General features: G+C 41.3%; 1 protein-coding gene and 1 long non-coding RNA gene across 2 annotated transcripts; one reads left to right on the plus strand and one right to left on the minus strand.

The window, feature by feature from the left end:
• The first annotated feature begins 8,926 nt into the window (after nt 1-8,926).
• Nucleotides 8,927-13,084, plus strand: LOC116664477. The gene is made up of 3 exons (XR_004320997.1): nt 8,927-8,937; nt 10,336-10,340; nt 13,001-13,084. It is a non-coding gene; the product is annotated as an uncharacterized LOC116664477 (long non-coding RNA).
• A 4,335-nt stretch (nt 13,085-17,419) lies between these two features.
• On the minus strand, nt 17,420-20,015 carry RNASE9 (ribonuclease A family member 9 (inactive)). The gene is made up of 2 exons (XM_032482915.1): nt 19,948-20,015; nt 17,420-18,568 (listed from the first exon to the last, which is right to left on the minus strand). Exon 2 carries the CDS (start codon nt 18,560-18,562, stop codon nt 17,927-17,929), a length of 636 nt encoding a protein of 211 aa, XP_032338806.1. The 5' UTR covers nt 18,563-18,568; nt 19,948-20,015; the 3' UTR covers nt 17,420-17,926.
• Nucleotides 20,016-24,533: the final 4,518 nt, after the last annotated feature.

A 24,533-nucleotide genomic window follows, 5' to 3' on the forward strand; every position in this document is an offset into this window, starting at 1 on the left:
TCGGAGGGTTGGAGTACTCAGATGTATTATGCCGGCGGGCTCAGAGGGGCTTCTGTTCTGAAGCTCTGAGCACCTTCAAGATGTGCACATGAGGTTTTATAGGGTAAAGTACAAGCTTGGGGTATTCGGCCAATAGGCATGGAACACCTTTAGCAGCATCATTATCACAAAAGTAGAGACAGTGAGGCAGCAAATCAACATTTCAAGGCCAGATATGTCTCTTTGAAAATCCAGCAGGCTAGCAAAAACATGAACAGGGAATCAGCAAACCGACACTTATTAATTTAGATTTACGAGTTAGGCCAGCAGAACTCAGATCAGTAATCTGACACTTGTTACACTTAGATTTGTGACTTAGCTTGTTGGCCCAGCTGGGCTTTTCCTTCACAGCAGAATAGGGTGATGATGTCTAATCTCTCTAGGTTCTGTGCCTCTTGGATCCTATCTCCTGCTGGAAAGAGATAAGTGAAGGCCTGCTCTAGCCTCTCCTGCAACCCTGCTCATTAGTCTCTTTCCTGATCTGGGGACCTTTAGGTGTGGATTACAAGAGTTTAATGCATCCTTTACCCACCTGGTTCCCTGCTACTCACTGTGAGCCTCTAGGGCAATCAGAGAAGCCTCCCAGGCTTCTCATGCAGCATTTTTCTGCTGCAGATGCAAATTAAAGCGCTTCTATCTGTGATTGAGTCTGGAGAACCGTGTGGATCAGGTTTCCTTTCCTTACCCCTAAGTGCAGGGTTCTGCTGGTATGGTGCTATGGTGATGCAGATTGAGACAGAACATATCTTGGGGTAAGGACAGCACTAATTTTCTTGACCCTTCTCAACTCTTTTTCTTTTTCCTCCCATCTTTTACTACCTGCCACTTTGCATCTTCTTTTCCCTCCCTTTGTTTCTCTGCCCTCAAACCCCACCCTTTCCTCTGGTCTCCTTTTCCTCTTCTTTTTGAGTGCTCTGTGTTCTTTTTCTGAGTCCTTTTAGAAATTCTTTCAGCCAACACTGATTTCTCATGCCATGCTAGGTGAGAAGCTGTTGATCCTACAGTTAAAGAGTCTGGCATACGTGGTTAGGGGGAGGGTGGGCCAAGAGAGTGATGAGGAGAGAGAGAAAGAGAGAACTATTTAAAAAAATTACGTCAGTAAGTAGAATAGTGTCACATTAGGTGCTCAATAGGTATAGAATGAAAAGGATTGGGAGGAGTTTTATTCTCACTCAGCATCTCTTTCCCTTTTTTTTTTCCGCTCTTAAGAACAAGGAAGTTGGTGAATCATTTCAACAGAAAAGGGATTGGGTCTACTCAAAGAGGAGAAAAGCTATGGGGCAGAATAAATGGAGGATGTAAGTGGTTGCCTTCAGCCTATTTCGTCTGAATTCATATCTGTCAAGAAATAATGTAGTTAAACTTGCATGGGCACATAGAAAATGGCCATAGGGATTCACTATGTGACTTTATTTTGAGATCTCCTCTCCCCAGGGTTTTTCTCTGCTTCCACCTCCTAGACAGTAACACACTCAAGGGTCAGGGACATACAGAAACGGGAGACTGGAGGGAAGGAAAGGTCTGGCTTACTCTGACCTGGCTTTTATCTTCCTGTTCTTTCTTTGTTTCGTCCCCAATTTCCCTTATCCTTCCTGTTGCAGGCAGGCAGGCAATCACATAAATGCTTTGCCTCTAGTCTCTTCTCAGACTACCCCCCCCCTTCAACGTTTCCCTTTATACCTCTGGCTCACCTCTTCTGGCAATGACGTCATTGGAACAGAGTTGTTGGGCAGGAAGTGCGTCTGCGTCTGTGGGCTGCCCTGACATTTTAGAGGTGGGTGGAGGAGTGGCAGGAGGTGAAGCCTTGGACCAGGTAGATGCCTCCTCTTCCTGCTGGGGGATTCCTTTCAGGAGAAACAGACAGACTATCTAAGACAAGAGAGAAATGAGAAGTGAGATGCAAGAGAGGAAAGAAGAGTGGGTGTCAGAGAAAATCAGCTGTGTCAGGCATTTGTTCGGTAGAGAATCTCAAAGCACTTACAACTGGGAATGGGATTTGAAAGGCTCCAAGTCTAATTTCTTGACCAAAAGACAAAGGATCCATTGTGTAGGGGAAACTATTAACAGACTGGGATTAGCAAGGAATGGAAGCCCACGTGCTTTCATTCACAGATGAGACCACTTCCTCTTATAGGTTCCCACCAGCTTCACTCCTTAAAGGTTCCCACACTCCAACAAGTACTCCTATCTGATGTTCACTTTGGACCAATCTCATGGTCAGGCTTCTATGTGACTGTGGAGACTATCTCAGGAAAGCAATTTCCAAAGAACTCTGTGGGAGCCTGGTGACTCAAGCTGGAAAATACAGCTTGGTGGGTGTAACGGGTTGACCAGATGTTGTGGAAACCTTACTCACCAGGGATAGAAAATTAACTCCTTATAGCCCAAATGATGCCTCATTTCTCAAACTTTTACCAACTCTTTTAGCTCCAATGTAGCTGCCTTTTTGCACTTCCAGTCTATGTACTTAGCTTATATAACAGGTCCACAATCCTTTATCCTATGTTCCTAAATCCCCAAAGCTCTGAAAATGGAAAGGTTTTCTTTCAAAGTGGCTCCAAAACTCGGTGAGTTGTAAAATCTGACTGAGTTGATGATGCAAGGCTATTTTTAATATTTATGCTGTATGATCATTACACATTTTGCTGAGGAAATACCAATATGTTTGGTTATGAACACTGCCTCTGATAAACTCTTTAGGGATGCATACATCATATGTCACACACACACTCACAGTGTTGCTTTTTATAATCATAAGAATTCTGTTTCATAATGCACTGACCTCAAAAGTTTCAGGTAAGGGATTGTAATCCATATATACTATTTAATGAGCCTTTAATTAATTTGAGTACACAATATGACCTTAGTAAGACCATAGGCATTTTTGTGAGAGCAACTGTATCGTAAATTTCTCCTGTATTCTATAACACACTTATTGATCAATGATAACCTGCTTATTGATTATCCAGTACCTCCTCGGAAGTTATAAAGATTGTATGAAACAGAATCATCTAAGAGAAGCAAGTTTTCTGACTCTTACCCAATACTGCACAGTCAAATAAAAAGAGCTGAGTAGCTTAATCCATGTTTCAGAGGGCTCAATGTGAATTCTTTTCTTTTTAGGTCAGCAGGAGGGAAACTACCATTGTATTCCAGGCTCTCTCCTAGCTGCTGTCCATGTTTAGTTTTATGTAATCCCAAAAGGAAGTGCTATTATATTAGCTCCATTTTGCAGGTGATAAGTAACAGGCTCAGAGAGGCCAAGTTTACCTGGACCAAGACCACCCAACTCATAAGTGGCCCATCTGTAATTCGAATGGAGGGTCCCCACCTGCTAACAGAGATGCTGAAATAGTTTGGGAGATGCTGGCTTAAACAGAGTTAAGTAGGTTTTCTTATGCAGGTCTCACAACCTTTAATATTAATGTGGCTTGGGAATCTTTAACAGGCAGAGATCATATTCAGCATTTCTAAATTTATTTTTCCATGAAATTTCTCCCCTCTCTCTTTAATCATTTAGCAACATTTCCTAGAACTAGTGTTTCTAGTTAAGAAAAGTTGTAGATTTTTCTAAGCCCTTCACCGGACTTTGCCCATCTAATACAGTTACGATGGAGCCTAACCTAAAGATTAACACCTAGGCAAGATTATAAATTAATTGACCCTCAGATTGTCAGCTAATTTCATGTAGCATGCTATTGGAAAAAAGAACCAGTTCTTGGGAATCAGACAGACATGAGGTAAAATTGAAGCTCTGCCACTTAAAAGCAGTTGTGACCATGGATAATAGCTCATTGTTCTCAGAACTTCAGGTTCTAAATGAGATAATGATAGTCCCACTTACAGGGTTGTTAGGAGAACGATATGAGAGTAACCGGCCCACAGTAGGGCTCAGTGAATGGCAGCTGCATTTGGTGGTAAGGTTGCTGGGCCCACTGCGCATAGGAAGCATGTAAGCATTTGGACAACGTTCTTCTGCAATCAGTGCTGTGATACATAGTGCTATACCCTTAGCTTGGTTTCAGTTTTGGTCACGTTGGCTAGTATGTGAATATCTGGGGTCTTGTAGGACTCCTCAAACTTCACCCCTTGGGTGGCCATGAAATTTATATACCTGGGGCCAGTGCAGTCCCTAGACCTGAGCAAACAGGGCCCCTGACCTGGGGTCTAGCCCCTCAGGGGTCCCCTACACTTTGGAGTGCCTTTCACTTAGGAAGTTCCCCTCTGGTGTCTGGCACTGACTGGGGCCAGAAGTGCCATCTGAGTCTGGTACCCTGGACTGGGACTTTTGTGGGTCTGAGTCCCATTTCTCCCCTTCAGGGCATTGCTCCTCTACCCCATATGTGAGGCCAAACTGCTGCCCCCCAAAATTTCCCACACTCTCCTATGGGGTCATCTTTGGGCCCTAAAGCCAGGCTTTGGGTCCAGGAGGGCAGCCTGGTAAGTGGATGGTTCTCCCTGGCTGGTGTGGTATTTCTTTTGTAGGATCACACAGCAGTGGGTCACCAGGATGGTGTTGACAAGTTGATTTTGGGTGACTCAAACACTTCCTGGCCAGGGTGGTTACTCCACCCCTTTGCAGCCTCCACACCATGCGGCGGGATGGTGGGCTGCTCCTGTCTCCTGGAAGGACTTTTGAGACCACTGCTCTGCCTTGCCGGTGGGGCACTTCACATCAGTACCCTCTCTTGCCTCTGATTGACAGGTGATGTCGTGCTCACTTAATCTGTGCAAGATGGATAGTCAATCCTTGTGTGAATGGGACTGCTCTTTCTCTCTGCCCGTGGGTCCCTTGCTTATCCTCTTGGATGTGGCAATATGTGGAAGGCAGGAATGCGGTGTGGTCAGTAAAGAAAGGTGGCATTCTAGCAAACACAAGTGATTATGATCTAAAGAATTGAAGAGAATTGTACACCTGAAACGAATATAATATTGCAAGTCAATTATACTTAAGTAAAAACAAAAGCAAAGAAAAAAAGAAAATTTTAGAAATTCTTAAGTCAGTAACTGCCCCCCCTCCCTGCAAGAGTTCAGGAGAAGATATGGTTGGAAGGTGTGTTGTTTTATGTTCACACTATAAAATTCCAAAAGGAAAATTTCACATGGCCAGAAAATGAATTATCCTTCTCCTTTTCCTGCTTACTCTGGGTGCTATGGTCTGAATCTGTGTCCCGTCCAAAATCACACGTTGGAATCCTAATGCCCAATGTGGTGGTGAGAGAGAATGGGGCCCTTGGGAGGGAATTAGGTCATGGAGCCCTTATGAATGGGATTAATGCTTCTACAAAAGCGATCCCCCAGAGCTCCGAGGCACTCCTGCCTTCCGAGGGCCCTACCTGACCATGCTGGTGCCCTGATTTCGGACTTCCAGCCTCCAGAACTGGGAGAAATAAATTTCCATTGTTTACACGATACCCAATCTGTGGTATTTTGTTACAACAATCTGAACTGGACTAAGACACTGGGTAAGTCTTGAGTCTGTGGTCATTATCAACAATGTGAAGGAACAAAGTCACCTTCGACAGAGTCATTAGAAGCGGGTGTTCACAAGCAGCACAGTGGATGATTTGGTGCCATGAGTCATAATGCAGCTGGCAACGGTGAATGGCACCAGGAACCTGCAGAAAACAGATCTATATTGTGCCAACCCAGATAGGTTTTGAAGGGCCATGGCATTCTGCTACCTTTTTCTCATGGTGAGATGTAATGAAATTATCCCGGAATGATATATTTGACAATAAAGAACACAAAGAAATCGCTCTGAGATCTAACAGGAAGACATGGTGCCCAGTCACTACAAAAAGTCTGCATGTGCACTGATTAATAAGCAAATGTGTGAGTATCTTTTCTCTACTCACAGTTCTAAATCTTCATCAGTAAGTCGTTCCTCTTCATTTGGGCCTATGAATTTTATAACATATTTAAAAATCAAATTGTTTATATAGATAGGTGCCTCATTCTCCATCCCCCCCACCACACACAAAAATTGACCAGGGCTACACACACCTTAAAGGCAGCTCTGCTTGTGGGCAAATCCAGGGTAATGTCTCTGTATCACGTCCTTGTTGGCTCTTGACATGAACTCTCCTCCTCAGATCTCTAGTGCTCACTCTTGCTGGCAGAGTAGATTGGGCTGGACCCCTCACCCCTTCCTCCCAAGGTGTCAAAGTCTATCATCTGGCAGGGACTCACTCCTGGTGGCATGAAAAGGGACTCCAAGAGGCAGAGTTTTTGCTACTTTCTCAGGACTTTGACTTAGCGTGTTATCTGTTGATGCTCCGGCCTCTGTATCCTGTATCCAAGCATAAGCCTGCCCTCACCTCTTTACTTTTGCAGAGTGGGCTCCAGTTAGTTTCCAGAAAGTGATTCCAGTCACAGAGATGCCACCTCCAGGAGCAGCTAGGCTGAGTCTTTATGAAAATTATGATTCAGAAGCCAGGTAAAAGCTGGATTTAAAGGGAAAAATAAGAGAAAAGAGGAAGATGGCTAAGCGGAAGGAACAACAAGGAAAACGTGAGTGCACACTTCGAGGCATGATGGTCCTTTACCTAATTACACAGGATCTCAGGAGGCATTGCGATACCCCACTGCTGGAAAATGTCAGCTCTCCAGTGTTAGCACGAGGCGAGTGTTTGGAATTATACCCGTTAGACTTATTGTGTATCCTTATACACAGGATATAAAATTTTTAACTTCAAAGAGTGAGTGGGGTTTTCAGCACCTTTATGAGGTGAAAACAAGAAAAGCAAAAAGCAGAACAGCACTTATTCTATGAGTGCTTCTACATGAGTTTGGCAGTGTGCTAGTTACTCGTTGCACAGTCATTAAAAAACTCCTAAAATTAGGCATTGTATCTGCCATTGTAGCACACCCACGAGTGAGAGCCACAGAAGATAGGATAGGAAGAGAGAAACTGGTATGATTACATTTGGCACTGCCCTGGAAGGCTGGGCTGGCTAAGGATCACCATACAGCAAGCAACTGCATTAGGAGAAGGGGGTTAGAGGAATGTAATTCCAAGGTGAAGGAAAGGATATCCAAAGGCTCAGTGGAGAAAGATACTCTTTACTAGGAAGGTGCAGCCATCTCCTAGCTGCTGTATTACCTGCCAAGAATTCACAGAGGTACTCTTACCTGGAAGAGAAGAAATATATTAAAGAAAATACGGTAGAATGGGGGGTTTATATATATGGCAATGAAATTATATAACCTGTCCCAGAACTAGTGGAAGCCCTTCTAATCTGGCTTCTGTATACTTTTGACATGTGCCCAGCATTCTTTAGGCACTTCTTTGCCTTGAGAAACAGCAAGAGGTCTAAGCTCATCTTAAATTTTTTTTTTACCCCAGAACCAGTCATTTCTCTAAAGAGAACTGATTGTTTTAGTGGAGAACAATAGTTTGAAATCAAGTCCAGGTGCTAGATGTGTGTTCATTGTTGTTGGGATGAAAGAGTTCCAAGGCTCCGTTAGTGGATAGAGCTTGAGAATACAAAGATGCAAAAGGATGCAATCACACACACACGCACACACACACATTTGCATGTATTTTATTTACGTATTTTCATTGAAAACCACGATTTCACACCAGTCCCTCCAATTCCAACCAACCCCACAGTCATATTAGTTTTCTCCCTTTCCATATTTATATCTCCGTTTCCATATTTATAACCTCCTTCTACCATATTTTCTTTAGAATATTTACTTATTTGATCAGTTTCCTTGTACGTAACTAATCTTTGGTTGTTGCCACTGTCCCCCTTCCGTGTGGATGCCCTTTGCCTACTCTGACTCTGACAGTCTGTGCCAGGCGGCCCCCTCCATGGATGCTCCCCATTTGGGTTTTCGTACCCCACACTGGTTCCCCTCTGAGTGGACACCTCCTCTGCCTGCTCAGGCTCGGACTCTCCATGCCGGATTTCCCACCTCATGCCTCACCCCCGCTCCCCTTCACGCCCGACAAGGAGGTTCTTTTCACCTCTCTCAGGCTCTGGCTTCCGAGTCCCCATGCCAGGCTGGTCTTCCTTTTGGAGACCTACCTCGCTTTCCCCCATTTAATGGCTTCAGAACCAAATTGTTTAGGAAGGGAAGAAAGAGAAAAGAACGGAAGGGAATAGGAAAGAAGCAAAGCGGAAGGGAAGGGGAAGTAAGCCAATGAAAGGGAAGAAGTGTTATTATCTTTTGAAAATTATTAGCATTTTCTGTGTTTTAAAAGTTTTACTAGTTATATATTATTCTATTTGATTAATGCACTGTGATTCATTTAACTCTTCCCCTACATTTGGATGTTAAGGTGACTTCTAACAATAAATAGTCTGCACAGATTCTTTTTCTTAAATTCTTCCAAGTGGAATTATTAGGTCAAAGAGTACAAACCTTAAAGCTTTAGGTACCTATTATTTACTGAAGTGAAGTTGTAGTTATGCTCCCATCACCAGTAGGTAGAATGGACCCATGTCACTATATCCTTTGCATAATTCGGTATCATCTTTTATTTTAATCTCTGACAGTTTGATAGGCAAAAGAAGACATCTCATTATTATTTAGCTTTGCATACTTTTTACTGAATGGGCCACGTGTACACCAATTCTTAGGGACTCTGTCTCCTCTTCCTAAAGATTCTCTCTACTTCCTGACACAAACCCTCACAAACCCTCTTTTTGTACCTACACTCTTTGTTACTCTGTAAACACAGATTAAAAACTCTGAGTGGGTTATTCATGGTGGCTGCATAGTATCATCAGTCATGCATACAGTGTGATAAATCTGGGTTCATTTAAGAAAATAGAGAAAACGTGGTTCAGGAATTTCCCCTGGAGGAAAATTACATCACAGTGCCCAGTGGTGCAAGCATGGGTGTCCCATCATTCACCCCACTTCAGCCTTGCCATGTGCTCTTCTGTGGGCAATGCTATCATCAGTGTTTACCACTCCTGAGATTATCTCTACCAGCCCGACAAACTGTTCCCACACCCAGGCATCTTCTCGCTGGCTCCTCTCGTCATCTATTTGTTTTGCTCGGCTTAGTCATCGCAACCACTTTTTAAGTAACTCTTTTAATGTTAACCCTAAAATAGAAAAAGATTTAAAGTCCCAAGACTAGATTTACCAAAAAAAAAAAAAAAAAAAAAAAGGTGTCAATCAGTTGTAAGATAGGAACTTCTTCTCTTGGCAGGCCCTACTGAGGGAGAATAAAATCTGCACAAGCAGAGTCACATCTAGAAATAATCAAATATCCTCATAATGACCTGTGTAATTCCATGGTTCGACAGTTTTTTTTCTTTTTTTAGTTTCTATATAAACATATTTTTATTGAGATAGTCATTTTGCAATGTTGTGACAAATTCCAGTGTAGAGCACAATTTTTCAGTCATACATGAACATACATACATTCATTGTCACATTCTCTTTCGCTGTGAGCCACCACAAGATCCTGTATATATTTCCCTGTGCTACACAGTACAATGTTGTTTATCTATTCTACATTTTGAAATCCCAGTCTCGTCCCACCCCCCGTCCCCCTGGCAACCACAAGTTTGTATTCTATGTCTATGAGTCTGTTTCTGTTTTGTATTTTTGTTTTTTGTTCTTTTTTTTTTAGATTCCACATATGAGCAATCTCATATGGTATTTTTCTTTCTCTTTCTGGCTTACTTCACTTAGAATGACATTCTCCAGTAACATCCATGCTGCTGCAAATGGCGTTATGTTCTTTAATCTTCACTGTTGTGGTCACTTAAATCCATCTTCTGGAATTCTAGGACTAATTATTTCCCTAAGCAGAGATATCATAGGAAGTGGACTCAGCGAAAGACAAATCTGACCTCAGGTCACACTTTTTGCTGTAGTAAAATGTATGTAAATACAAAACTTGCCATTTTCATCATTTTTAAGTACACAATTCAGTGGGATTCATTACATTCACAATGCTGTCCAATCATCACTACCATATGTTTCTATGGTTTTTAGAAAAATCATCCTGAATAGAAACTCAGGTCACATTTTGCATTTATCAAAACAATACATACCCACAGTTAAATCTACAGTCTCTCTCCACATCACTTTCTAACTGTCCATTCAAGTCCAGGTGGGGCCAAGAGGCACCATTTCTAGCTCTTGCTTTACTATCTCTATAAAAGATTTCTTCCTCTACTTACTAATCTACCAAGTGTCTATTGGCTTCATTTTATCAAGGCTTAGCTCAGTGTCACCTCTCTCCCCTTTCCTCTTCTTCCTAATATAGCTGTATGTTAGTTTTTCTGTTGCTTATCTAACCTAATTACATACTAACCCTCTTAGTATCTGTTAGTCTTAGTGTTAGGTAGTTTAGATAGAAATGAGCACTGGGGAGGGGGAGAGGAAGAGGAAAGGAACAACCCAGAACACAAGGAACCTGAGCTGTCAGTCAACCAGAGCGCAGGGAACCTGAGTTGTCAATCAATCAATCAATCATGAAACCAGGATATAAAAACAAGAAAAACAAAGGAATGACGCCATTTTCCTCTTGGATTGGCCCGGTCCCAATTCTTGGGCGTGTACTATCTTTTACTTTTTTTTCCTTCACTAATAAAAATCTTGCTTATATCACGCTTTTTGTCTCTCGTCAAAAATTTTTTTTCAGGTGACTAAGAACCGAGGTAATTTTTATTTCCCTTTTCCTGGTAACATTAATATCTACACGCTGTACATTTTAAGTCTCTATTCTGCAAGATGAGGATACTAGCATCCTTATCTTTCCCTTCATTCTCTTTCTATCTCCCAGCTTCAGTCACCTGCGCTTTGTTTTACATTGTCATGATTGTTAACATTAATATATCATTCTATAATTAAAATTAAGACAGGTTCATTTAATTACTCTAACACTAAAAGTCAATACAAAGTAATTCTATTATTTTGAATGTGCAAATAATGTTTTCTGAAGATCCAGAAACACCATAATGTTTAAAAACATTTTGTATCCCCTCAAATTTACTGTTGTCTTTTTTTATCTCGTTATGCTTAATTCACATTCATCCATCCTCTCAATCAAATTGAGTTTCCTATCAAGTCCTTGCCTTTCCCTAGAGATTTCTCTCCTAGCGCCTCTGCCCCAGTAGGTCTGTTCTTCAGCTATAATCCTGTGATCGCTGTTGTCTGGATCCCATGTCTGTTCTTTCTTGGTCTACTCTCTTCTTTTTATCTTTGTTGGAGACTATTGCTAAGTAAATTCACAAGAAGGTGTGCTTGGGAGGTATATTTTGTGAGCTCTTGCACACTGGAAAATGTATTTATTCTATTCTCAGAGTGGATATAATTTGCCTGGGTTTGGAATTCTGGATTGACAATAATTTCTCCTCAGAGTTGGGAAAACACATGGCTTCATAGTTTCCCATCACCTAGCACTACTGTGGAGAAGCGTGATGCCATTTTGAGTCTTTGTAAATCATGGTTTTTTTTTGTTTTTTTTTTTAATTTCCCTAGCGAACTTTTAGGATCTCTTTATGACTGAGTTCTCAATGTTCGCATTGATACAGTTAAGTGTAGTCATTGGGTCCTGCCCTGGGGGAGGAGGGCTGGTGGTAATGGTAGGATTTAATTTAGAAACTCATATCTTTAGGTCTGGGAAATTTACTTCATTCAGGTTTCAACTTTCCTTTTTTCTTTCTGAAACTCTGTTAATTAGATATTGGATCTCTTGGATTTCCTTCTCTCTTCTACACTTTCCTCATATTTTGGAATGAATTTCTCAGAAATTTCTTTGACTTTCTCTTCTGACCCTAATGCTGTTTCTTTTGTTTCTCCTGACACTAATATGTTTATTTTCCAAGTGTTTATTCTTTTTCTGTTGTTACTTTTTCACAGCATCCTGGTTTTGTTTTATAAAAGCATAGTTCTCAAATAACTCAGAATACACTAATTCGAGGTCTTAGCCTTGAATTATTAATTATTAAGGCTTTATCCTCTAGCTTCTGCTTTGTGATTTTCCTTTTACTTCATGTTTTGTAAGTACAATCTTCAAAGAGATACGGAAGCAATTCAGACTGTGAAAAGAATGAACTTTGCAAACAAATAGAACTAATTGTGTAGCCTTGGACAAGCATATTTCATCTTAAAATAAAGAAAATCCAGCAACCTGAGGCTACCTGCTTTCCCTGCCATGTTCCCACTCCATCTTAAAGCCAGCAGTGGAGAATCCCCTCACATCAAATCCCTGCAAGCTTTAAACCTTCCTCTTTTAGAAGATCCCAGTCACCTAATCAAATCAGGCCCAGCAAGGATAATCTCCCTGTCTTAAAGTCAACAGTTCCCTAAACCATGACATCACAAAGTGACTCTCCATCTGCTCCCGCCACCCTCACGGGGGCCAGCAGTGCGGGGCACGCACAGCAGGAGTGGACATCTCGGAGGTCGTATTGTGGTGCTGGAACTGGACTTCACACTGTATTTGTGTGTGGAATGTTTTTATGTATTTGGACATATTGGTTATTTTAAAACACTTGGCCAATAACTCTGCTTCTTAGGTTATGTGGGTGTCATCTGTTTTCCCAGCCTCTTTGTTCTTGGCTTTCACGATCGTGACTTGTCCTCTTGTATACGGGTTGTTTTCATGGTATGTTGACCACGGCATATAAAAAATTGCGAAGATGCTTTGAGGTCTGGAAGATGTTATTTCCTTCCATGAGGTTTTCCTTTGGCTTCTTGTAAGAAGTAGGGCTTGGACCATTAGCAATCTTAGTTTTGAACTTATTCATCAGGCTTTTAAGGCTTCAAGGCTTGGCTTTAGTCTCTGTGAGGGTAGGTCTATATCTGGTTCATTCTTACTCCTAGGATATCTCAGCATTCTGATTAAAGACTTGGATGTTACCAGATGTCTCCTCATTCCAGAGTCTTGAATTTTAAGTTTGGTTTCCTCACGCCTGTGATTCTGATTAAGTCTATTCTTGGCTTCTCGTAGGCCACTTTTGAAACTGGCATTGCCTTGAAGGGGGAAGTCTCGTGACCCCAAATGCCAGGTTTAGCTCTCTCCTTTTCTAAAACTTAGCTCCACAATTCATCACTAACTTTATACTCTCTGGTGCTCTCAAGGAGATCTAAAAACTCTTTTTTTTTTCCAGCTCTTCCAATTATTATAGCAAAAGGCTGCTGTAAAACCACCTACTCTACCATGCCAGGAGCTGAAATAGTGGAATTTCAAAGTAGTAAACACATATGGGAAAATTAGTAGAGTTGGATTTCTACCTTGCATTGTACGCTAAAAAAGATTTCATATGAATTAAACATTTTAAATGTAAGATGTTTAAAAATCATAACATAAAAGCAATGCAGAAAATATAGGAAAATGTATTTATAATCTTAATGGAGATGCAAACTATCAGTCATAATTCAATGTATAAATTTTAACACCTCTGGATGACAAAAGATGTCATAAATGAATTTGTAAAAGAAATATCCAAATAGAAAAATTAATTGCAGCATCTGCTAGAAGGATTAATGCCCATCGTATGTAAAGTACTCCTAAAATCAATAGATAAACATAAATAACCCAGTGGAAATATATGCAAAGTATATGAATAGGAAATCATAAAACAAAAGAAAAACTATTCACCCGAAATTGACACAACATTGTAAACCGGACTATACTTCAATAAAAATACATATATATAAGAAGAAAAGAATAAATTACCAGTAAGCATTTGAGATGTTTAACCTCATTAATAACCAGACAAACAATTTTTTATCAACTAGAATGGGATATATTTGATAATAAACATTAGAAAGATTTGAGAAACTCTTCGTGAGAGTATGTATTGCTATAGCTTTTGGGGAGAAAATTTGCCAATGTATATTGGGTTTTAAATGTAATTCTGCTTTGATACAGAAAAAAATTAAATATATTAAAATTGAAGTATAATATAGTTAGAGAAAAGTACACAAAACATAAATGTACATCTTAGTGACAACTACAAATCAGACAATTATTTGCTTATGCAAGGATGTTAACATCTACATATCTTATTATTGTTTGTATTTTTTAATGTCTTTTTTTTTTTTTTTTTAACATTTAAAGACATTTCTATCTAATCACAAATAAGGGAAGGAGAGACCGAAAAGAAAGAGGAAGCAGTGCTCTTTCCCCTGAAGCTGGGCAATGTTGGAAGCAGCATCACCAGTGTGAAGACAGGCCTGTGACATCCTCGGACAGGACAGTCAGTGGACACGACCCCTCCAGAGAGAGCAGTGGGAAGGACCTGAAGTGTGAGAGTGCACAAAGTTAGCACCACCAGGGCCTCAGAATATACCCAAGGATCTTAAAGGAAGATTATATTCCTGTTTGGAGACACGGGCTGCTGAAATCTTTAAAATTTGTTTTTTAATGGAAATGTAACCTTATTTTATACTTACAGGCTATTGAAGCCTGGATATATTGCTTCATGATTGTTATCAGTACCTGTTCCCACTTAGGAATAACAGTTGACCTCTGTATATCTTGAGTAATGAGTCGAAATAAGGTCAATAGCGTGTGGAATACATTATCAGAATGTTCTGTGTCTCCTGCATTTGTGTTTCTAACCTGTCAATGCTCTCCTTTGATCATGCCCTGCTGTGCCCCAGGGGTTTCTCAAGGTCTCCGGTAAGGTCCAGAGTCACGATCCGACTTTCTTGGCCCTCAGCTAGACACAGAAGTTCCCAGGGCAGTCTCCAGGCTCAGGATCATTAGGGTTTTTCTGTACACTGATCTCTGAGCAGCCCCCGGGGGTGTGCCAATAGCATCAGGTTATTGTGGAACAGAAGGCGTAAGGTTTGATGTGGGGTTTTGGATGCACTCAAAGCAGTTTTTCCAGAACACCTATTACAAAGTTTCTTTTGGTTTTAACCGTGAGAATTAAGTTGGTTAATATAAAAAAATTAAAACCCATAGTTCTTCCTTAGGCTTTTAAATGTCACTTGAAATTTTATTCTTCAGTTCATAAAGTCAGTTGATACCTGACTACATTTTAGGTATCTCACAAAACTTTCTTGTAACCTGTGGTTATCAGTTATGAGATGGATGTGGAAGATGCAGAGCACGGGGAATCTCAGTTTGGGTCATGGCTTGGGGCTTAGAGAGATGAAAGGTTGACCAAAAAGCCTCACTTCCACCTGCAGTAGTCTCAAAATTTAGAAGAATCATCTGATAGGGGAGGATATAGCTCAGTGGTAGAGTGCATGCCTAGCATACACAAGATCCTAGGTTCAATCCCCAGTACCTCCACCAAAAGTAATAAATAAACAGATAAACCTAATTACCTCCACCCCTCAAAAAAAAAATTAGGGAAAAGAAAAAAAAGAATCATCGGAGGCTAATGAAGGGTAAAGAATTTCTGTGGACTTCCACCCTTGTAAATAAGTTGGTAATGTACCCTAACTGTGATTCCCAGCCTAAGAGTTGTTCCTACTAATCTTTATGTTTGAGTTTTCTTTTGTTGCTCTTCTGTGCCAGAGTGTTTGAGGTCAAGTGTGGGGAATGGACAGTCTAAAGGAAGAATTTCCCCATCACAGTGTCTCTGTTGTGCTTCTGTGTTAGAAGGATATTATTACAGGTAATTTTTAAAAACGACACCAGGCCTAGACTTAGGCAACCTAAATATCCTCAGCCCTTGTCAATCGGGGTTATTGACAGGATCATTTAATAGTAACCACCTATGTCTCGCATGATTTTGTGTCCCCTTCCCAATTCCTGAATGCACTAATTAGAATTGGTTTGACAGTGACGAAAACTTCAAATAGCAGTGGCTGAAATCAGTTAGATACATGTTTATTTCTCTCTCATATTTTTTTTCTGCAGTCCAGGGAGTCTGCAGGGAACTGCAGTTCAGCTCCAGTATGGTGCTCCATGGTGTAAGATACCAGGCCTTTTCTATTCTTTTGCTCTACCAAACAGAGATTGTGACTTCATATGTCAGGGTCCAGGATGGCTGCTCTGGCTTCAGCCATCATGTCTATATTCATAATAATCTCTCATGGAAAAAGACACCAAAAATAAATTTCAAAAACCAACTACAGCTTGAAAGAAATATGAAAATATATCCAATATGAAATTGCTTCTCAAACTCAGGTGCAAGAAAAGAGTGAATTTTTTTTCTACATCCAATATGCATTAAATCCCCAACTCTCAAAGGTGGCAGCAGCAAAACTTACCTATTATTTTACGTGTCTTCCACCTTTGTTCTTTAATTGGAAAAATCAAATTTTCTGAATTTGTCCTAGTAAACCAGAAAGTTCATTTTTTGTGTGTGGGTGATGATTGGCATCATCACAGTTCCTCTTTCTGTTATAAATTATCTGAATACTGAACATAGTGATTTTTTTGCTCTCACTTATCAGATAGCTAAAAAATTTAAAATTGAACACAAAAGCCTTGAACATACCTTTCAGCCTTAAAGACCCCAAAGTCTCATGTTACAGAAAACTTTTTTGTCTTACAGAAATCATTTCTTTCTTTTCCAAAATTCTGCAGCAATAAAAGTAAAATGTCAAATTATGCCTTAACAAAACATTCTTATGTTATTGTAGTATACCATAGTCTCACAAATCTATTTATTCTGTGTTGTGTAACCCCAAGGTAGATGAGATAAACATGGCCCGGACCAGATGGTCCACAGCACAGAGGCAGTCTAGCCTAAGTGCAGATCTTCTTCAGCTGATGTCCAGAAGGTTGGCTGCTTAGAGAGGGTCATGGAGATTCTCAGAAGTTTGATGGGGTCCTCATTCACTCAGCCATGACAATGAAAAGCCATGAGTCACCATGTGAAGAGTGATGTCTCCAGGCTTGATTTTCTAGTGTCCTTTCCCGAGTCACTGACATGGGGTCTGGCAGCCGTTGGCCCTAAGCCCTTAAGGACATCAACCAATTGCTCAGTTGGACCTTAGCGCTGAGTCTGAAGACAAGGAGACTGAATTGGGAGGAGATGCACAGATAGGATGGTGATGAAATGTGCCAGAGTGATAGGCGCTCTGCCCCCCATCCCCATCACTCCTCCTTAGCCCATTTTCAGTAAGTGATAGGGAATAATGGGAAAAAGATATTGAGGAATTTTACAAAGAGAGACAGATTATTACCTAAAGTGGACACACTGATTTCTTTGATCATACTGATTCTCCAGCCTTTTTTGGAAGTGGAATATCCTCAGATAAAGCCACATTGGCAGGAAAGTGAGGAAAAGGAATTGTGAATACAGGTGACTATGCCGGAAAGTGAGGAATTGTTTGCAGATTTGAGAAGAGTGATGTCCAAGCTAAAGCACAGATTTGGGCCTCCAGCAATGTAGCGTTGGAGAATTGGAAAGTACTTTGGGGAGTTTACTATTCTGAATATTTAGGTATCTATCCTGAGATGCCTTCTATTAGAATCTACACCCTCATGTTCCCACGAGCATTGTGTTGTACGGACAGAATAAAACAAGGCGAATATCCACAAATACAGCACTAGAAAGATGAATCTCACAACTTCTCAGGGGGCTCCAAATTCTTTCTGGTGCAAATTGTGCCGCAGAGAAGGCTAAGCCCAAACCCAGAAACCCCACATAACCATAGCAGAGACACTTCGCTGGGTCAATGCACTTTATTATTTCTACTGAACTAGGGGCTCACAGGAATACAACTTTGGAGCACACGGCAGGCAACCATTTCCTCTTGCTCTTGGTGCTGGTCATCCTTTCCCTGCAGGGGTTCATCCTCATAACATATTCCACAAGTACCAAATTGGGTGAGTTGCTTGAAACCACACCTCAGAGCACCATCTGTTCACCTAGGCCACCTTGCCTTTGCATGGTGTTGGGGGGAAAGGGAGGCTAAAACGGGTGATTAAAAGGAATGGGACCAAAATTCCCATTCTCACTTTGAACCTGTAAGGATCAGTCAGGATAGGGTCCTAGCCTCTCCTGCTAATCTCTTGGGAGAATACTCTTCTGGAACGGTGGGTGTAAGATAGATTCCTTTTGGAAAGAAGGTTTATGCTAGGTATTTTTTCAATATCATTTACATTAGCAGGAAAAAGATCATCAATATCATTTTGCCATTCACAAGTGAGAAGGACATTGCCTGCCATGTAAGAAGATTCGTACACACATTCTGGCATCCTATACCCACTTTGTAAGACACAATGCACTCCTTGGACTAGCTGCTTGCTCCTGTGACATCTCTTCACTCCATTCTTACAGGGCACAAACATATCGAGACAGATCTGTTGCATGTCCTCATAAGTTGTTTGGAGGAAAAAGTGTTCTTTAACGCAAAGTAACTTTTTGTGAACATTTTTCATTTTTATTTCTTCAGTACAATAGTCTGGATCATATAATGGTCTTTCCTGATCAACAATGACACGGTTTTTGAATGTTTCTTTGGTAGGTGGTCTGGTAGGTCCTGTACCAAATAAGTATTCTAAATAATCTTCAAATTCTTCAAGTTTGTCTGCTGGAAATTGAGGGTCATTTATCCATTGGAACTGCAGTGGCTTCAGCAGCAGGAACAGCAGAAGCAGGGGCTGTGCACGGATCCGAGTCCACATATTTTCCTGAAGGGAACACAAGAGGTCAGGAGTTAGGTTCTACTGTGATCCCCTGTGTGCTTCTCGTCCTGGGCAGGGCCCATTTCGACCACCTCCTGCTGCTCTGAGCTCTAATACTCTGGACCATTTAAAAATGTCCAACTCAAACTGACTATAACTCAATAAAAAAATAATGAGGATTGCCAGATTTAAAAAAAATGGACAACTCAAAATCTGTTTAAATATCCCTAAACTATTTATGAAAAGGTGACCTTCCGAAGCCTCTAGTCAGTCTAGAAGACTGTGGATAAGAGAGGGAAAAATGAAGGAAGAAGGGAGAGAAAAGGAGAAAGGGAAGGAGAGAGACAGAAACAAGGAAGGAATGAGGAAGAGAGCCAGAAAGATGAAGAGCAGGAGGGAAGGGTGGAGGAGGACCAGTGGTCAAGACTGCTGCAGGGAGAGAGGGGGACAGGCAGACAGGAGGCTCAGGTGTTCCCTCCCTCCGGAGGAAACGTGTCTGTTCCCTTCCTGGAGTTAAGAACTTGCACTGGGGAAAGCGTGAGGGATCCCATCTCCCCTCATTAAGCTCCTGCCATGATGAGGGAAAGTCTTCATCTTGTGACTTTCTCCTCATGCTCACCTGTGACCATCACTGCCCTTGGAGAAGGCATCAGGCAAGGTCCAGAGTGTCAGACAAACCCCGTGTGCTGTGCTTCTTCGTGTACGTACTTTTCCCAGCACCTCATTGCCTGGGACTGCTCAGTCCATTTTGCAATCTCCTCTGCCTCCTCTTCTGCTAAGGTGCGTCACCTACCTTCAGTGCTTTTCCCCCGTTCTTTTTTTTCCCCGATCGTTAGATTTTATGGTTTCTGCTACGATCAGGTTTTCATATCCCTAAATGCTTCCCACCCTGTGCAGCTATCTGCAATATGGTAACCTCCTCATCAGAGAGGCACTCGTCACCTCACTTGCCCTCTGTGTGCACTTCCGCGTCTGCTCACCCCGCAGTAGGCTGCACTGGTACCTTCAGTCAGTAGGAGCAATGTCCTTGCTACTCAAAAAGGAAAACTGGGGAGATAACTTACAACATTAATAACTTGAAAAAGAAATGGAAATATTAAATGAGGTACATATTGATGAAGCACATTATTATTATGTCTCACGGTAATTCCGTTCAATGATTTTTTTTTTTTAACTTTCCTTACAAGAGCCTGAGCAGTAGTAAGCGTTGTCCCAGGAACTTTGCCCCCTTGCTAGACATCAGCACACAGTCTGCTCTTTAGTGGAAAGGGTCGTCTTTCATAGACGTCTCCTGGGCTGGTTTATCATTTTTCGTTTCTGTTCCAAACCTGACTGTTAACCATTAGTTCTCCAAGGAGGCTTCCTTCCCACACAAAGGCGAGCACCTGAGGGGCAGCAGAGAGCAGGCTTCCAGCCCATCTTTGCCCGTGGCCGCCTTGCCTCGCTCAGTCCTTGTGTGCTCTCTGCTTCAGGGAGTGCACGTTTTAAGGACTGGGCTGGAGAGATCCCGAAACTGGGCATCCTGACCTCCTCTTCGAGAGCAAGAGCTTGGAAGAGGAAAAGAGAAGAACGAGGTTGAGCAGCTGAGGTGGTACCTTTCTGAGGTCACCCTAAAATAAAACTAACAAATAACAATGGCTAGCAACACGTGCAACTATGTGCCTGGCACTATGCTGAGCACTTACCCCGTTATCAGCCTCACCATCTAGATGCCCTTGTGATAAGGGTATTGTTTTAGTACTGTTTTTGTTTTGATTGTAATTGGTATCTCTCTGTGAAGGAACGTTGCTTAAAATCTCCCTTTAGGTCTGTCAGAATCCTGGTTCAAAGCTGGTCACAAGTCAGCCTGATTTCCCGGTCTCTGTTCTTAATCACTGTTTTATGGCTTCCATCAGTCCAGTCCCTCTTTCTCCAGCTGAGGCCAGATTGTACGCCATTGATGGGCTGTCCTCTGTAACTCACTGAGGGGAGACTAGCAGAAGCAGGGAGACTGCCAAAGTGGCCAGTACTAGAATGGTCTTTGAGCCACCAGAGTGTAGCTGTAACAAAACGGTCCCCATCCTGGGAAGCCTGGCTGTGTTGCAGAAGAAATTTTCCAGTTTTTTCTTCCTCCACTGTGCTCTTGGTGTGAGAAAAATCCTCCCTGAGGCAGCCTGAGTGATTCTGTAGTGCTGATGACCCAGAGACCCTGACCCAGATGGAGATGGAGATGGAGAGGCTCTGAGTCCAGGCTGGATCCACGTTTGTAGCTATGCGAGTACAAAAGGTCAGAGAATGGTGGAGTAACAGAAAGGTAGATGTCAGGGCACAAATCAGAGAGCGGAGAGAATAGCTGAAGGTAGGAAAGCAGACAATGGGCCAAGAAGGACAGCAGTGCTGTGAAGTGGGGATGTGAGCCTGGGCATCGTGGTGGGACCATGTCCATAAGCCATTCCTCCCAACCCTGCTTTCACTCTCCTCAGTCTCCTCCAGGGAGTCTCTTGAAAAGAGTGATCCCATAGTGACAGTCCAGGGAGCTCAGCACACATTCCCAGAAATGGGAATCTGGGGTCTCTGAGCCACCTCGGGCTGGAGAGAACAGGACAGCGTGGGCATGGACGGCCGGGTTCAGGCTCCTGTAGCCCTTGTAACCAGCCGAGGACATGCCCGAGTCCTGCCCAAGACACCTCTTTCGTTTGGCTTCCTCACACCTCTTAGTCTTTTCTCTCTGAATTCAACTTGGTTTGTGGTTTCAGACTTCTTAACATCCTTGTTCACCCCAAAGTATATACATTCTCAGTGATACTCCATCTAATGACTTCTGGATTTTTGAAAATTTAAATCTTTCATCCATCTGAAATTTATTTTGAAGTATAGTGAGAGATGGTTTTTTTTTTTGTTGTTGTTGTTACATGATTTATATGTAATCTCAGTACCAATTATCCGGGGAATAAAATTCATTCTCTCACTTTGAATTTAAAGTTACTTTACAAAGTGAGAATGAAATATGTAGCAACTTTCTTCATACACATCAAAAATTAAAACTCCATGAATTGTAACTTTAAGTCACAAATTAGGTTTGTTTTTTTTTTTTTAATTTTTTGAGAGGGCAGGTAATTAGGTTTATTCATTTATTTACTTAATGGGGGTGCCAGGGATTGAACTCAAGACCCCGTGCATGCTAAGCATGCATTCTACCAAGGAGCTATATCCTCCCCCCCAACAAATAAGGTTTTTAGTGGTTGTTCTTCAATCTCATATATTTGATCATCTTTTTGTTAGAAAAGGAGGCTGGAGAAAAAATGGCTGATTTCATTTCTCATATGTTTGTAAAAGACTTTACGACTGTCAAAATAAAGAAATCCTCTCATCTAGCAAAACAAACAAAATCCTAAAAAATGTTACCTTTAGATATTAAATAATTCTTTTTCTGAATGATCTAGTGTGTTTTGATGCCCAGTTTATCTATTCATGTGCCAACAATGTGCTCTTACTTATTATCATTTTATAAAACATTTTAACATGTTAAAAAGCAATCCACATTCACTCTGCTTCCTATTCCAAAGTTCAGTACAGGGACAGCACAGAAAGTAGGTCAGTGGTTGCCTGGGGCAGAGTGTAGGCATGGGGATTAACTGTAAATGAGCAACAGTGAAAGACACAGACAGACAGACAGGGACAGGGACAGAGACAGAGACAGAGACAGAGACAGAGAATACACAATAGATAGTGTGACACAGACTCATGCAGTGTTTCCGACGTTTTTGCCTGGTAACCTCACGCAGCAGAACCGGCCTACCTGTGGTTCACGGACTCCTTGGTTTTCCCTCTGACCTTATTCATCAAAGTCTCTGTGAAGGCACCCAGTGTTCCGCACTTTAAACAAATCCCCAAGGTGATTCTTAGCCCATGAAATTTTGAGAAGCTTTTTCTCAGAATACATGAAAATGTACTTGAGGATCAAAAAAAATTCCCCTCCCCCCTCATTTTCAGTAAATGTTTCTGGAAAAAGATTGAGATGAACTGTTTTGACCCTTAGGCTATTGTGAATAGTGCTGCTTTGAATATGGGTGTCCAGATACCTGTTGGAGTTCTACTTCTCCTGTCTGCTTTTAAACTTGCTTCAAGGTTAGGGCAGCTCAGATTTATAAGCTGGGAAGGGCCTGAGAGAGGCTGTTTGTCTGGAGCCTCTCCTCATAAAATGCAAGTCTTGAGTCCCAGGTCAGGACTCTGTTTCACCAGACTTAAAAAAAACAGATGAGTCAAAGCTCCTTAGGTTCACTGAATATATATGTCAGAGGGGTTATTAAAAGGTCTTTTTAGAGTAAATTGTTCAAAAAAGGAGAAGCTGGATTTTTTAAACTGCTCTTACAATGAGGCATCAATGGACAACAAACATATAATTATATAGCCTCAATCACAAAAGAAAAACTGAAATTGTGTCTTTCAAAGCAGTAATAATGGTTGTACTTTCCAAACTCAGTGCTGGTGAGAGTGTGATAAGGTGGGGAATCAGGTATTTCTGATTACAGTGAAGAATTTGGCAAGTAAAATAAAAAGCTTAAAAAGTTGATTCTTCACTGCCCCTCAACCCCCGATTTTTAATAGAATTCAAAGTAGCAATAAGTTATATAGAAATATGGACAGCAAGTTTTACTTCATAGGAACAAACATTTGAAATTTAAAAATATAAATGACCAAAAATCACGAGGCTGATATGGTCATAGAAATGACAAAACACCCCAACAATAATAACCACTGCAGGAGGAGCTAATAGCTGACATCATCAGTATTCTCATCCAGAGAACAAGAGAATTATATATTCTTAGAGTGGATTATCTTTCAGAACTTACAAATATATGAATCGATGAAATTTTAGAGGTACAGAATATCTGTAATGTTAGAGCAGTGGGACTGTCTGGTTACAAGGGACAGAAGTACCAAACAAATTAACTGAAACACAGGAGGAAGTGCATTGACTCACAGAGGACAGATGTCCAGGAAGCACCACAGGATGAAGAAATTCAATCCACCAGACTCTCGTTTTCTGTCTCCCACTCTGTTTTCTACACTACCTTCATTCTCAGGCAGGGTCTCTCCAAGTAATGACAGAGAAATTCATCCTCACCTTTACAGGCTATATTTAGGGTCACTGTAAGAAGTGCCAGCCTCTCCCACTCTCGTCCAACATAGAGAATACCTTTTCTGATTGGCCTTGTTTCTGTCGTGTGACTAAATCCAGGAATGTGAGCTCCTCTGATTGGCCCACCTGAGGCTCATGTCCTTCTTTGAGAGGTAAAGGCAAAACCACACAATTAAAACCCCAGTAGAATTCCAATTGCTGACAGGAGGGTTGTTCCCTACAACACAAAAGAAGGAATGGACGCCAAATGCAGAAGTAGCAAGTGTGCATGATAAACGGCTGGGGAAAAAATCGAAACACTGAACTGCATCTGCAGTGTGGTCCCAACTAATGGAAATACAGATTGCATGTGAGGGGTGTGGGGGGAACAAAACCAAACCTTATTGAACTGTTATTTTGGAATGGTTTATTTTTTATTGTTCCCTTTAAAGTTGTCTATTTCTCAAAGTTAAGTAACTCTGAAGAAGTGTCACTTAAGAAACGGATGTTTAAAATCTGGTTTGGGCATGTGCTTAAATATTATGTGCCAATTTCTCAGAATGCCACATTTTGATATCTGGGAAGTCTCACTTTTTATCAGCATCAGGAAATGTCAGTTCCTTAGTTTGAATGGTTGAGCAAAAAGAGATTCTAAAAACTCAGTCCTTAGAAGTAGACCTACCTTTGTGAATAAATCTCAGAGTATCTCTTCATTCAATTCAGCAAGAAAAAAATCTCAGCTTTAACCAGTCTCCAATTTATACTTTTTAACAAACTTTTAATATTTTGCAATATTTATGCAATATTTATTGCTTCAGACCTTCACACCGATAACCAAACTGAGAATGGTGTCAGTTTGAGAAACTCTGG

This window comes from Camelus ferus, chromosome 6 (genome assembly GCF_009834535.1).
Source record: "Camelus ferus isolate YT-003-E chromosome 6, BCGSAC_Cfer_1.0, whole genome shotgun sequence".
Classification (NCBI taxonomy): Eukaryota; Metazoa; Chordata; class Mammalia; order Artiodactyla; family Camelidae; genus Camelus; species Camelus ferus.

Coding starts and splice junctions, on each gene's coding strand:
- RNASE9 (XM_032482915.1), bottom strand. CDS start 18,562: ATGTGGACTCGGATCCGTGCACAGCCCCTGCTTCTGCTGTTCCTGCTG.